The 15,654-nt window shown below is 35.9% G+C and overlaps 1 protein-coding gene across 6 annotated transcripts in view; it reads right to left on the bottom strand.

Moving 5' to 3' along the window:
- Positions 1-15,654, bottom strand: part of DACH1 (dachshund family transcription factor 1) — a 370,345-nt gene that overhangs the window by 21,236 nt on the left and 333,455 nt on the right. For 4 of the 6 annotated variants that reach the window (XM_040584157.1, XM_040584156.1, XM_040584154.1 and 1 more), the window contains one exon: positions 15,199-15,267. In XM_040584157.1, coding sequence (XP_040440091.1) covers positions 15,199-15,267 — 69 coding nt within the window. Of the gene's footprint in view, positions 1-11,272; positions 11,340-15,198; positions 15,268-15,654 lie in introns of all 6 variants that reach the window. The other 2 variants (XM_040584159.1, XM_040584155.1) reach the window with 1 other exon arrangement.

Genomic DNA, 15,654 nt, shown 5'->3' on the forward strand with positions numbered 1-15,654 from the left:
CTTCCTCCCATTGTCTCCCTCTCCATGCTTTGTATCCAAGTAGTCTAATCCACAAACAGAAATACCATATCCATGCTGGTAATTGACACAGCCCTTTGTTCTCCAGGCCTGTTCCCTTCTGTCTGACCTAAAACCTCAGCCTGGTTTTCTGATTCTCTGTGTGCATGTTTATCGGCTCTGACAATCTCAGTCTGGGAAAACAGAGCTGTTAATCGTTCACCCTTTCAGATTCCTCCTCCTCTTCCCCACTACTATCTGCTCTTAGTCACTATGAATCATTCTTTTCATCTTGTCCGTCAGCGAAGTTCAAAATCAAGGTATCCTGTTTGTTTGATACTTCTGACTTTTCCTTACAACATAGTGTCTGAATTCCTTCTCATAAAAAGTCTCTGCCCCTCATTTTCCTATCCCTCTCTCTGGCTGTAAATTCATATGCTGTTTCTCATATCTTACCTACTAAAGCTTACTTCCCTCTGAGGTGTATAAACAAATTCACACAGCAAAAATATTTTCCTAGCCTGCCTCTTTGAATTGTCACTCCTTTTTAATTCCCTTGCTGGCTCTTCCCTTTTAACAACTGGAAACACAGTACTTGAAAGGTTTTGCCTTACCCTTCACCCTGCGTGCTGCCTCTTACCAAAATGCTTCAAATTGGAGTGATGCTTCCAAATAAGTATCCTCAGAGTTTTTTCCCCTATGGTCCTCCATAGTTAAGAAGACCCTCATGTAATGTTCACAAAATATAACTCACTACAGTCCTTCAGGCTTGAAATCTGGATTTGTAGGTGAGTCTGACAGCAAGACCTCAGATCAGGAATGGCACCTGAACCAGGAATGTGATCAGGAATATAGACTCATGAACATATATACATTCCCACATAAATCAAAGAAGTCACCAGCACAGTCACTATCATCTCATAACAATCAACTCATCTCAAAAAATATTTGTGTAAATCTTTAAGAGAAATTACAATACTTGGCAAAATTCTTTTACTAATTTTTGGTTACCTTGGTCATGAATGGGGACAGTAATTTCAAGAATATGGTAGGGATATAGTAGGGATGATCATATGAAAAGATTTAGTGATAACTATTGCACTGTTGCTGGTGTAAGATGGTGTTACCTCACAGAAGAAATGCATTGAATACTCTCCATGTAAATGGCTGCTAATTCCTTTGCTTCTTGCTGTTGCCATAGCATACTTAGGGACAGATTTGCATTTGATGACTCAGGCTTCATTAAATGTTATGTCTTCTTTGTGTTTTTGGCCAACACATTAAAAGAAAAGCACGTAGTAATGCATGCATGCTTAGTCATCAGCTCCTGAAGTACAGAAAGCTGATACCGCCTTATCTTCACTTCTATGAGTAGAAAAGTATAGAAAATATATGTAAATAAAAGTATAGAAAATGTATGTATACCAGGAAGCTGAAGAAAAAAAATCTATGAAGCTTTGGGATTAGGAAGCTGGCAGAACCTACATAAATTAAACAACCCATTCCCCATTACTTTACTGTAGATTCAAACCTTTTAAATGTCGCTAAGGAAAGTATTTTAACAAAACTGGTTATATTCATGTAGAAGTAACAGAATCTAGAGTTTATGTCAGGTCGTTTTTACAAGAGCTGAACACATAGGGTCAACTTGGTATGTGAGGGGTAATCATATCAAATCAAGTAATAATCAAATCATGCTAGGTAACATGTTATTGCATTTTCAAATCTGTGTCTAACAAAGAAGACTTGAAAAGACTTATACCAGGTACATTTTGTCATCACCTTGATACACACAGAGGTTAGCCATCAGTCTGAGCAAGTGTACAGACAGCACAGATGATGTGTTACATGTATTCTGTTAGCATGAAGTTCTGGGACATAAATCCTACCACCAATATTCAAGTATGTAAATTCCACCTAGTTTTTCATATGTTTATACAATGAGAGAGCATGAAGGAACACATAAAACCAAGGGCAAAAACATGAAGGGCAGAATGAAAATTTTAGCTGTTCCAAGATGTAAGTTCAGTCTCTGATCTACCACAGATTTCCAACATCTCCATGATCAGGCTCCTTAGCCCCTCTATGATACAAAGGTAATTGCTTTGTTCTGCATCACAGGAGTATTTCCTGATGTGAAGATTAAATCCATTAAAAATTGCAAAGTTGTTCAGATATTACAATGATAACATTTCTACTAGCTTTCCAGTTGCTCCTGACATAGCTCAAAACAATTTATCTGAGACAGACCACAAGGCTACAAACTGGAATCAGTTAAATAAATCAGTAAATAAATATATGTTTACTAAAACTGACCTTCATGCAGAAACATTATAATAGATTAAATATCCTCTGAAGATAAATAATTTTCTTCAATTTAGGAGATTATTTTTGGACCACCTAATTTTGGTATATTTACAAAACTTATGTTTTCTCATGAATAATCTGCCCTTAAAATAGTTTCTCAGAACTATTATGCACACACATGATTTCCTTCAGCTTGATGCCTTGATTTTATTTTCTGTTTTGATATACATATTTACCAGCAATTGAAAATAATTACACACTCCTAAATTAATTCTGTTGAATGTCTTCTAAAGACCAACTTTACTTCTTTAGCTACTTCTTCATAGTATTACTCTTGCATGTTTCATGGTGAAACTGATTTTTTTTTTTTTAAACTGAAAAGAAAAGGAAGCAGCTATGGAAAGATTTTAATATTGAAGGTAGAGCTAGAATTCAAAGACTTTTCAAAGAAGAGAAAAAGTACAAGAACATTCTAAGGCATATTAACAGAGCTCTGGGCTGGCATACCCAGGGCCACCTCTCTATTTGGCCAAAGGGCTGTTATCTGAGTCACATATGGTAAAAAAATAGCAGGTCTTTTTGAAAGTCAGTGAGTTTGGACTACTTAAAAAAAACCCAACCCCCAAAAAAACCAAAAACAAACCGCAACTGTTTTTCCACATCTCACATTTTCATATCTCAGTCAAATGCTATGTAAAATACAAGCCAGTCCACAGATAACAGGAGAGCAAGATCTAGAGAAATTATCCCATGAATTTTTGTGTGTTTCCACTATAAATGTTAGAAGAGTGGTACAGGCCTTCCTTTTGGTATTAACATAGCAATAAATTTATTTTTTATTCAAGATATATAATAAGCTATAAATATCCATTTCATATAACCCAAGTCAAGAATGTAATATATTCAAAGGCATTCCATATCAGCAAAAAGGGCTTGATTAAACACCTGATATGATTTGAGTCAGTCTTCCATATCCCGCATGGCTTCCAGCTACTGCTCCAGAAAGGCCTGGATCTTTCACACGCATAATTAGCTCTGTGTAGATGCCTCAGATACCCTACAGCATCTAATGGTACTACTCATCTACCTGTGGACAACCAAATACTTTTTATATAGTGTAAGAATTAATGTTAAGGTAAGAGTATCTTAACTTTTTGAAAATCTCTTTTCAGAGTTTCAGACATGCAGGGATGAGATGGGGAACTGATGATGACCTTCCTTGGTAGATTAGCTCATATGGCTTCCTAAGAAATTTTCTTTTCTTCTTTGATGCAGGCATTGTCTGACAATCAAAAAGGGAACAAGATGGCCACTGTTCACATTAAATGTTTTAAATTTGATTTAACTTGAAATTCAATATTTGAAATCTAATCTGGATTTGATGTTTCTTTGACCTATCCAAGCTGTAGTACCTTTCAGGAAGGAGACACGGACCCCCTTGTCTAACAGACTTCCTCCTATGTGTGCTAAGTGAATAAATTAACTCACCAGCTACTAGTTTGTACTAGTAGCTCTCTAAGACACAGTACCTTCAGCAGAACTGAAAATTATTACTGTTATTTTGGCATAAGAGTTGTCTTCCTCATGCTTCACAAGACAAGTCACAACAAGGGAAGTGCAACTATTAGAAAAATCTTAAACCATTAAATATTTTGAGGTCTGTTGATGGTGTAGTCTTAATTTCATAGAAGAATGCAACACTAATATTGACAGATGGAGTTCCTTTACAAGGAGATGTTACACAGTCACCAGGCATTTTTTAATCTCTATAGTAGTTTAAAACCCAAAAGCCAAGAAACAATCTCCTTTATGACACACATTACAGCTGACATGATGCCACTTTCCAGCATTTGTCTAACAAGTAGTAAATGTGGCTGAAGAAAAAAACCAAAACAAACAGAAAGAGAAAAAGGGACAGCTCCCTACAAAGTGTAGAGGCAAACACTGATAAACAGCTTACAGTCAGCAGATCTAGCTCCCCAACCAACCTAGAGAGGCACAGGATTACGGTTCAGTTGTGAATGAACTAGAAATCCACTTTGTTTCTATCTGTTTCATGATAAGCTATAGGAAAATATTTCTGTTGTTTTAATATTTTTTTTCTCATTCTGGTTTAAAAAAATAAAGTCTTTTAGTTCTTCCATTAGGAGCGAAAAAGTGATTATCTTTTTTAACTGACGAGACTATGCTAAAAATGCGTGTTTTACCAGCCTGTTCAGGTTTCAGTTACCTTCTGAGGGAGAAGACAAAGAGAACAGAGTACTTATGGGAAACGTAAATAAGTAGGATGATGGCTTGCAGTGCCCGTCTTTCCCAGGAAGCAAGACAACTGGGGTGATCTCAGAAGTCTGTTAGGTAAGAATTAATCCATTCAGTCCTTCCCTCTTTGAATAATATGAACATGGAGAAAGGAGGGAATACGAGATGAACAAAAATGAAACAAGACAAAACATTTCTATATAAAGTCTTAATAGCCTCTTTGGTGCACAATGTGTTTTATTTAATACTCTTATTGTCCTGAGTTTTCCCACTTGACTCTGTTCAGGCTTAGTCATTAATTTTACACATTGTTGCTTTAAAAGTACACTGAAGTACCATGTTGGAAGAAAGCCTCTGATTGATTAATCATTTATCTCAGTAGAAAAGCCATGAACATATTTGATTTCCAGAAGCTTCTTATATATACAGCTATAAAATGAGATGTAAATTGCAATAGATAGCAATTTCAAAGAAAATGTGGAAAAGTTTATGTGAGAGTGTAAGTGTTGAAAGAAAGGGCTCTATAGAATACTTCACAACATATATGTAGCTGTTTATTAATTCTGTGTCCTCCCTTTGCTTTTGGGGTGATAGATAACAGGATTATGTTAAATCTACATTTAAAATGTAAAGGTGTAGCTAACAATGACCTATGTACGGTATGAAACAATCATCTATTTATAGGTTACTGCCTGCAATCAATAACACCTTCTGTTTAAGTTAATCAATGTTGTCTTTAATTGATTAGATTGGATTGAAAACCTGCCAGAGTGCTGGATTCCTGGGCAGGGAGACTGGGAACACACTTATTACTGTTTGGTTTCCATGGATTGTAAGATAATTTCAGTATTTATTCATGGTAAAGGAAATGTGAAACAAAATAAATCTTTATTGTATGTTTCCTCATTGAGTATACAGATTTCAAGAGTAAAAGACAGACAAACTAGCAAGAGATATCATAAATGTCTAATGTGCAATCTAGGTTTAAAATCTGAACTATACTGGATTGTCTGCCAAGCCAAAAACATCAAAAAAGCAAATTTCTTTAAAACTTATGAACTGGTTAAGTTAGTAAGGCTTATTCTTCTTAGGGCAAATAAAATAAACTATTTGAATTAGTGTACAGGGAGAGAGCCCAGCACTTTCTAAAACGTATAAAAATTAGAGAACCTATTTTCAGAGATATACCTTCTGCAACAGTAATGAAATTCAAGGTGGTGCACACAGATTAATGTTGGTATTTATTATTATGTATATAATTTCATTGAAGTGCATAGCACTGTACAGATGAATAATAAGTGCACGACCCTGACATTAATACAAGGCGTTACACACTGCAGTCAAAAAGCAGCTGAAGTTTAAGGCACTAATCAGAAAGAAAACAAAGCATTATTAATTATGTGTTACTGCAAAGGAACAATGTTTAACCAGCAAATATTTTAGCAAGACTGAACAAAAATAAAATGGAATCAGGTGTATTAAACAAAGGGAGTCAGTAAAGCAGCTCCACTAAATGCCACTGAGGGTTAGACACTAAACTTCTAACAGTTTCTGCCCTTTAACATCATGACTACATCTAAATTTTTCTTTTTTAGCATAAGAAAGACAAAAGAGAAAAGCAATGCAGAAAACACACTATCCTTTAGCTTCTAAAATTCAACAGTGCTTGTGCATACATTTTCACCAATGCATCAATTTCTTTGACAAACTCTGGCATGCAGAAAAGGATCAATAAGCAGAAAACAGATATCACTCCCTAGTGGATGACTACAACAGCTTTGCTCCATTTTGTTGTCTTTTTCATACTTTTCTGGTAGCTTAGATCACTACTCTTACCTAGCGGTGCTAGAATAACCCTAAGTAGGGCAGTCACATTACAGGAATGGTCCTGTCTTATGCTTGCAGTTAGCCAAAACTGTTGAGACTGAAACCAGTTGTCACTGAATTTCAGAAACTTAAGAATGGAAAACTTAAGAAGAAACCTGATAATCAGATAGGTACAAAGAAAAATGCAAAATTTATCTGTCAGATTGCTGAAAGTCACACTCTTACAAAACATGGTATTTTCCATAGACAGACCTTCTTACTGTCTGTTGACTCCTAAGATGAAAAAAAGACTTTTTTTGACAAATTAAATGGAAGTTATTAGGTTCCTAAAAAAAAATAAAATCTGGCCTAATGGAATAACAGGCTAAGTGGCCTAAAAATTACAGAAAAGTTCATCTCCAAAAGAAACCAGTCCACTGTGTTTTAATTGCTGCTTCACAGAACCTTTTTATATTACTACAGGTCTAGAATAGTCAGCTGTTTGTTTCCATAAACAGCCTAACTAAGTAGCAGATGTTTCCTTGGGCAGTTATTCAATATATCTAGAAAAAAAAAATCCCTTTGCCTTCCAGGCTTCTGACAGCTTTGTTTCCAGCTCCTGACTTCTTTTCCCTGCTGAAATGTTCAACCTTTATAGCAGGCCCACACAACAGGTGGGCCGTGGGTCTCTTGCAGCTTGAAAAACTGTTTGTTTGGCCCATCAGCTGCTGAGAAGCATCATGTACTGTTTGATTTGCCCAGCTGCCAAGAGGCAGCAACAAGATGTCCAGCAGAAATTGTGTATCTCCTAGCTTGTCACTGATCCCTCAGAATGCATGCATCTCCTAGCCCGCCACCTGGTCAACCAGCAGACACACAGCTCCAGGTCATACACACACATCACCTCGCAGGTTGAAGAGGTGGCACAATAAGAAAGATTTGGGATATTCAGAAGTAATATTTGGCGGGGGGTGGGGGTGGGTGGGGGTGGGGGTGGGGGGGGTGTCAGGTTGAAACAGAGGTGGAAGCAAAATGGGAAACCAACGATACAAGGGAAGCTGAAAATGTGTTGAAATGGGTCAGCAGAGAAGAAGGAATGTCACATGGGAAAGTGAAAATGTATTTTCATTCTGAAAATGACCTGATAAATCCATTTGAAAATCCTGTCTCTGTACTAAACCCAAGCATCTTTCTGCTAGAAGTCCCATGCAATAATAAATGAGTAACAAATCTATAGTACTTACTAAGCAGCAACAGAAATGGAATAACAGATAAGCTAGCATCAACTGAACAAAAATGCAGAATTTACAAGTTTATATATATATATATATAAATTTAACATTTCTAAGATGTTTTAATGAGAAAAAAGGCAAGAAAAAACTTGGTAAAATGTATAAAGAGTCAGGTGCTTTTCTTTTCTTGTATTTCATCAATTAATACTGTAGCATATACATGAACATCAGTTTATATGGCATTATACAGATGGATGACCTCATCTTTGAGGAGCTATGGGTGCAAATGGAATATCTGTTGATTAAGAGGAAGGGGGACACAAAGTGGAACCGATAGGAATGTAAAGATAGGAGACAGAAGCCCTGGGAGAAGGATGCAATTATTGAAGGGACATTACAGAAGGGCAATGGCTAAAAGAAACAGACTTGATGCTGGTCATCACAGTCAATATCACGAGCAAAATAAATGAAGGAAGGACTAAGGAAAAGACATTTTAGTTGAATGTGCTGCAAACAGAACTGTTGTTCCCCAGAAAAGAAATAGATGCATTGTCATTTGAGGATATTGAAAACTCTGTTTAAAAAATCATTACTTAATTTGAGAGTGGTCTTGCACTGGAAAATGTGTCCTATCTGTGATTAGCAGTTAACAGCATTTTTCTCTAAGTCTGCAAAAATAAACTCATAAAACTTCAGATTTAGAGAAATTATAACAAGAAGTCTGATGCAGTTGGAATTAGAAATAAAGACAGAAAATGTGACTAGGTGGAGTGACTGAGACTGGTTAAACATAGATAGAAACACAGAACCCAGGGCACTGGAAGACACTGTGAAAGGCAGCTAGTAATAGGAAATGGTTGGCTGCCAGTATCTGAGAATGAAGTTGGGGAACTGAGTGATTCAGACTGACTAGACAAGAACAGGACCCAGTGGTTGAAAGTAGAAGGAAAGATGGCAGACAGAACACAGATAAGGCAGGAAAGTCAGGTAAAGTCATCTGAAGTGTCTTAAAGGGAGGAGTTTTGACAAGTAACTGGATAGGCAGCATATGGATAGAGTATTACAAGCCGATATCTGGAGACATCGTGATCACATTAATAAGGATATTAGTGTAAGAAGTTAAAATTAGAGGCTGGAATTATGAACGGATATAAATAGAAACTTAAATTGGAAGATGAAACAAAAAAAGGCAAGAAAGAGATCACAAAACTTGGAAATGGATATTAGGACTGATACAAAGGCCAGAGATGAGAAAAAAACAAGAACAAGAAAGCTTGATGGAGACACTGTTAGAAGTGCTACAGGTTGAAAGAAAAATGAAAGGAAGATTCTGTGCCCAAGAGGATGAAATGCATCCCAACATTGTCTTTATTTATCTCAACAAGTATCTGTGAGACCTCCATGGCAAAATGGTCAATCCTTAGACCACACTGCTCATGATAAGGTATTACACTTTATCAGTTACTTTATCACTGTGAAACTAGAGATGCAAGTCCATAAGGTAGTGAGATGTCATCTCCATAGTGAAACTTCAGACTTTGCAGTTTACTCGTTAAAAAGAAAACCCTAGGAAATGGTTACCTAGGACATTATTCAAATGGTGAAGCAAAACACTCAACTGTCAGGAAATGCCAAAATTAAGATTTAACATATGAAAGAAATTGAGATAATCATTCACACCTCTTCTGTAAAGCATGATGTCTAATGATGAAAGTATTATATATAAACCAGGCATTATATAAGGCATGAGAACACACATTGCGCACCGAAGATAAAGAAAATATTGGATAGATATGCATTTATTCAACGACAACCTTGTCCCCTGTGCTGAATGAGACAGGGTACTGTGAAAAACACACTATCTAATCATATAATTAAAGATTATATCGTGATGCATACACAAAAACGGTTGAACAAAGGTTGGAAGACAACCGTAATTCTACCATTTCCTAATTTTTGAATGCTTGACTTTGCAACCTTGATAATGGCCTTTTCCAATAAAGTTTTTGATCTCATAAGAAATATCATCACACGTTTTCCCATGCTTTTGTCCAAGATTTATATATCAGAAATGGAACTGTGTGCACAAGCTTCACAGAACCACCAAAAGTACCTTTTCAGTGTGGAATTCTTTCAGATAGGTATCTTTCAAACACAAATATAGCAAGAAAGAATCAAGGACTATAATTTGCTGAGATTATTACACTGATTTTGCTTGTTGAAAAATAGTTTAAACAAGTTTCAAACCACCACAGAAAACAATTCAGGTTAGGTTTTCAGGCACATGGCTGACACTGTATCTAAGCAATTTTTGTTAATATGGAGGGCAGCTGCATGGCAGCTTTCCCCTACTACTTAGGCAGCAAAATGCACACACTAGGTTCCTGGTATGGGCAAAGTAAAATCATAATTTATTTCCCACTACTCCTCAGTAGCCTTCAAAGGCCTTACAAGTAACTTCATGCAGGACTATACAGTCAGTGTGTTGAGCTGCAGTTGCTTTCTTTCTCTATTCCTGGATCTGTTCAACATCTCCATTGCCTGCCTTCTCCTTTCTGGGAGGGAAGAAGACAGATGGCCCTGGAAGTTTATATGTGAATGGTAGCTGAGTGGCTCTTTTTCCTATATCAGGAAAGCGTAGTCTGAAGCCATTTAGCATTACACTTAACTGCACTGTTAATAGGAGCCTACAGAAGAGGTGGAGAACTAGAAAAAGGCAAGAAAAAACAGTTGATGGGAAAGGGCTTAGAAAGCTAAGGAACAGGGAGAGTAAGTAATGGGCTCATTTGGAGAAAGGCTGATAATGTGCTAGAAGGAGGGAAAAAGTATTTGCAGCAGAACAAGGAACTGAGGTATGAAATTTTGACTGATGGACAAAAGGAACAAAATTTGTGCTAGAGGAGAACGCATAGTTAAGGAAAAACTGACGGAGAGAGTAGAGTAGTGCAGGAAAACTTTGAGGACATGCAAAGTGCAAAGGGACTCTTGGAAGACAGATATTTGTGGAAAAAAAAAGAAAAAAGATAGGTTTGAGAATTCATGGGAACTGAACAAGGTGAGAAGACTGTAAGCAGAAAATTATGAAGCTGGATCAGAAGCAGCTGGAATGATGGCATGTAGAAATTGGAAATTAATTGGAAGGAAGTAGAAAAGGTACAGGCTGAGGTGATTGCTAGAAAATAGGAAAGAAATGGAGACGACAAATAAAATAGTAGCCTGAGAGAGTAAATTTGGTTAAGCTTCCTGTTCTTATCAGATTAGCTTTGGGAGAAAAGCACAAAACAATTTGAGAGCAATTTGGGAAAAGGAAGACATGAGAGGGACACCATATGAAAAGAATGGTCAGTAAGGAAGACAGTGCAGAAGCAGAACGTTTGAAGAAGAGTTTAGATAATGCATAAAGGAAGTGGTGATTAAATGGAATGAAGATGAACGTACAGGACTTGGGAGGGAAACTACTAGGAGACAGAAAATTGGGAATGTGGCATTTAGAGAAAAAGAAAAATCAATAATGCAGGAAAACAAATTCATGTTAAGTAACCAGATGGAGAAGAAAAAGCCAATGGAAACAAGAAAGTAAGCGCAGTAGTAAATGCCATTGTTCTAGTGCTTAGTAAGAGGTCTGGTAACAAAACAGTATATAAAAGTCAAACATTATCTTTGTATGGTACCTTTTTGTGTGGGATGAGGGGGTCTTGGGAAACCGGATTGGGAGCTAGGCATAGGCATCTAGTGAACCTACAATATGTATGGAGAAGAGGATAATCTGCTTTATTATTATTTTAAACAGAAGCAAGAAAGAAAACATTTAAAACCAGTGTCTACACCAGTTCCTAATAACTTAGTATCTTTTTGTATCTGTTAAAAAATATGTAACTATATTTGATGCCCATAATTGGGTTATTTATTATGATTATATATTAGCATGTTATGGATATTCCAGTAAACTGTTATCTACCCAGTATTTAAGAAAAAAACAAACCCAACCCTAAAATAACCCGTATTGCTTCTTTTTCTAATCTCATATTTCAATTTTTTATTATTGCTTCCATTTTACAAGACTTTACATAAACTAAAAGAGAATCTGAATGAGTGCTTTATGATGAAAAACAGAACAGAACATAGCTCCCTTATTTATAAATGTAATTGTCTTTTATGCTTAAATTAGTCCTATTCCTTACTCACAAAAGTAATAGCTAAAAATATCAACATTAAATATAACTTCAAGTTGACAAGTATTCCCTTATCATAAATTTTAGATACAATCTTTTTTAAAATTATGATTTCTTTATGTAATATTTTCTTAAACGCTGAAAATGCACTTGGTATTTCAATTATTTCACTTCCCCCACAGAATGCTGCAGCTTTCCTACATTTGTTTGCTTAGTTATAGAACTGTATAGCATGATTAACACAGTAAGTTGAAAAAAAATTAATGTTTGTGGATAAAAAAACTATCACCCCAGACATGCTTTGGTACTAAGATAAAGATATATTTTTGAGAGGAATAAGAAAGTCATAAGTATTTCCCTAGGCAGTATTTTTCCCCAGAACCTGAAACATGAAAGAGATAGTATTATATTCTTTATGGAATGTACTGTATATTCTATATAATAATTCTTCTGTAGTGCATACTAGAGGATACTAAACATCATTTACAGATAAAATGTAAGGACATAACTGAAATTTTGCAAAATTGGAAAGGCATGTTCTTTATTTTATATGAAAATTCAGAAAAATGTTGGAAAAATCCCAGTTTCACCCACTGGAGAGCTTTTGTAGAGTTTTGCAGCCAATTCTCTGAGGACCCCATCTGTACTAGGCATGCTTTATACCAGCACTGCAGGAACGAAGCAGTTCTTTCCCTGTAACTCTTTCTCCTCATTCCCGCAAACAATTGCCAAGCTAAATACTAGGGTAAGAACAGAGTGCTCTCAGTGCTTCCCTCCCTGACATCCAGGCAGGTGCAGAAGAAGATTCAGAATCTGTACTGAAAGCAGTAGGGAACGTGAGTTTGATGGGGAGGCGGGGCAGGGAGCACAGAGTACAGACAGAGATGTGGTACCAAATAGGAATGACTGATAACAGGGAGTATCGGTGCAGACTGGACAAGAGGAGGAGACAACAGGAAGGGTCAGACAGAGACAAGGGCCTGGGGGTCCCTGAGAGAGAAAGAGCTTGTAAATAAAGAAATAATCAGGGTGGCATGAAAGTGGGTTCAGATAAGAATAGTGCAAGAATGTGAAGTTAGGAAAAAAGAAACACAATGTAATGTAGAACAAAGAATGGGGAAGATCAACCACTGACAAAAGCTGGAATTGGAGTGAGAAGCAAGAAACTAGGAGGAACTGAGACAGTGACGCAGATATGTATAGGGGGGACACAGAAAAGGGAGTTTATGGTGAAAAGGAATCTTCTTTCCAGCATTGGAAGTGAACACAAAGGGTCCTGACACTTAGCATTACTCATCTGCTGTTAACTATTTCTTGAACTATTTCATAAACCTGCCACCCTATGTTAGTTGATCCACAACAATAAGATCCTACAGTTACGTTTGTGTTGTAGGGTTACATATTGTGCTACATCTAAAGGTTCTGAACTCTTGTATGACAATTAAACTGAGTATATTAAACTGTAAGAAATTACAAGTCTACTTCCTGCTTCTTTTTTCATTTTCCTTAAAAAAACCCTGTTTTAATTACATGTTAAGACTGCAAAGTAGAGACACGAAATGTCAGAATTAAGGTTGCCTTTGCAACATGATCCACTGTCACGATCAGAATACACCACTGTCCAGTCTTCAATTAAATGATCATCTGTGGATTTATTTTTTTTTTTTTTAACCTGCACCACCCTGGACAGAATAATCAAGGATAGGTCATCATTACTGAGAATGGTGCCTTTAAGTCCTTGATTTCATTCATTGCAGAAATGCAAATATATGAAATCAGCATAAGTAGGCAAGATAGCTGGAAAAGAACAGATAATTATGGTTAAAAAGCTAAAGTGCTGTTCCTATGTAGTTTGGGTCCTTTAGAATACATACTTTCAAAATACTCAGTAATTATGAGTTGTTCATGTTATAAATATCCAGCTTGGTATCTCAGCCAATAAGCAAAACTGAATTCAACAGAACAGTAATTTGAATACACTGAACACATTTGCCAAAAATGCAAGGTATCCTGAAAAATTAGGTCCTTGATACTTGAAAGTTAAGCAATTTATCATCTTAATTTGTCTGTGACTATTTCCCAGCTTTCAAGTTGGAATTGTGGGAACGCTCAGAAGCTCAGGCACTGCAATGACTAGAGTGAACAGAATGGCCTCCCAAGAAATTAGAAGTCTGTCTTTGCACCAAACAAAATAACAAAATGACTGGATTCTTACTAAACTAATTATGTGAAATGGTGCTTTGAATAAGTCATATATTTTAAGGGAAGGAAAGCAGGATTCTGGAACAACAAACCTGATAACATGTACCCACTTCTCAGGCAACATTTAATCTGGCATATTCCAACTTCTGAGTCATTGACTTTGCAGACATAACTTGCTTTAAATCTAAACATTTTTTGTTTATATACATGTGCTTGTATTTCGTAAGAATTTATTGCCTCTTTTGTATTTGTTTATATGCTCAATACATTAAAAGCTTGTTGACTCTTTATTCTGTTGTTACAGCCTCCTTGTGGCACACTAGTAACAACTCTTTAGGAGTTAGAAAATGTGATTATGTAACACACAGAAGATGTCAAATGATACTGTTAAGATGATTGACTTCAAAATGCAAAATAAAGGCAATTGAGAGTGATTACTGGAGCTAATAATTTTAGGCTTGCCTCTGAAAAATGCACCTTCAAATACACAATATTTTTATTGTTTAGAATTCATGTAAGTACATTTACCCTGTTGATTAGAGAAGACGTTATAACATAAATACTATCTTAAAAATTTGCTCTTTACTAATATCTTGGTGTTTGCAATATATATACATTTAGATTAACAGAGAAAGAAATATGGCTTTCTTTAGTATTTCATGTATAAATTTACTTGACAGATTTGTTTTATTAAAATGTAAATAATGGGAAATGGTAAATGAAAAATCCAAGAAAGGAATAAACAGTTTATTTATAGCTAATGCTCAGAGTAGGTTATTGAAACACACCTTTCAGTAACTGCCACCGAATATTAGCTATGAAATTCTCATCAGGCCTTGAATGTCATCAATTAGATTTAGCTATTTTTATAGTTAAAAGGCTCAAAATGTTTCAAATATACCTTTAAAAACATTGTTATCTCAAATGTAATCATACATATTCACAAAAACTGCATTCAGCATGTCTGAGATTCAACCCAATATTGTTTTAAATTAATTCTTTTTTTTAATTGCACTGTATAAACAGAAATGACCTATTAATTTAAAGAAAATCTATGAGCACAGAATGTATTCTCTCTTATAAACAAGCAAGATGAACTTGACCTTGTTTGAACTTGTTTTGATGTGGCCCAGATGGTAGGCTACATGCTTGAATAGCAGTCTAAAGCTGAGGAAAAACTCATATAGCAAGATCTAGATTTATAGCCTTTTGCAAATTCCTACCTTGTATTGTCCTTTCAGCATCTGTTCTGCCCCCGCTGCGGTCAGCTTCTATCTCTGGGGTCAGGGAGTCTAAAAACACAGAAAGGTATCACCGACACATATTTCATTTGATTCTTATAGCCCTTTTTACAACCTGTTACTCCAATGCTGAATTACAATACAATCAACCTTTGTCATTTTTTTTAATGTTGAACAATGACTGGAGGCCAGGACAATTTTTTGTTAGACTAGGAAGATTAATGAGCAATAGATTTTTCAAGCATAAAGGGGGAGGAGAAAAAGAAGAAGAAAAAAAAATTGACTTCTCAAGCTAATAATATAAAAATGTCCTAGTTTGAACATTCTCTTCAGTGAGTTTATTTGCATATACTATATAACGTAACAAAACAATAGAGGCACCACTTGAATGAAGGAAGGGATTTTCTCTTTTTTTCCCCTTCCATCATGTTATAAATT

This window comes from Falco naumanni, chromosome 2, assembly GCF_017639655.2.
Source record: "Falco naumanni isolate bFalNau1 chromosome 2, bFalNau1.pat, whole genome shotgun sequence".
Lineage (NCBI taxonomy): Eukaryota > Metazoa > Chordata > Aves > Falconiformes > Falconidae > Falco > Falco naumanni.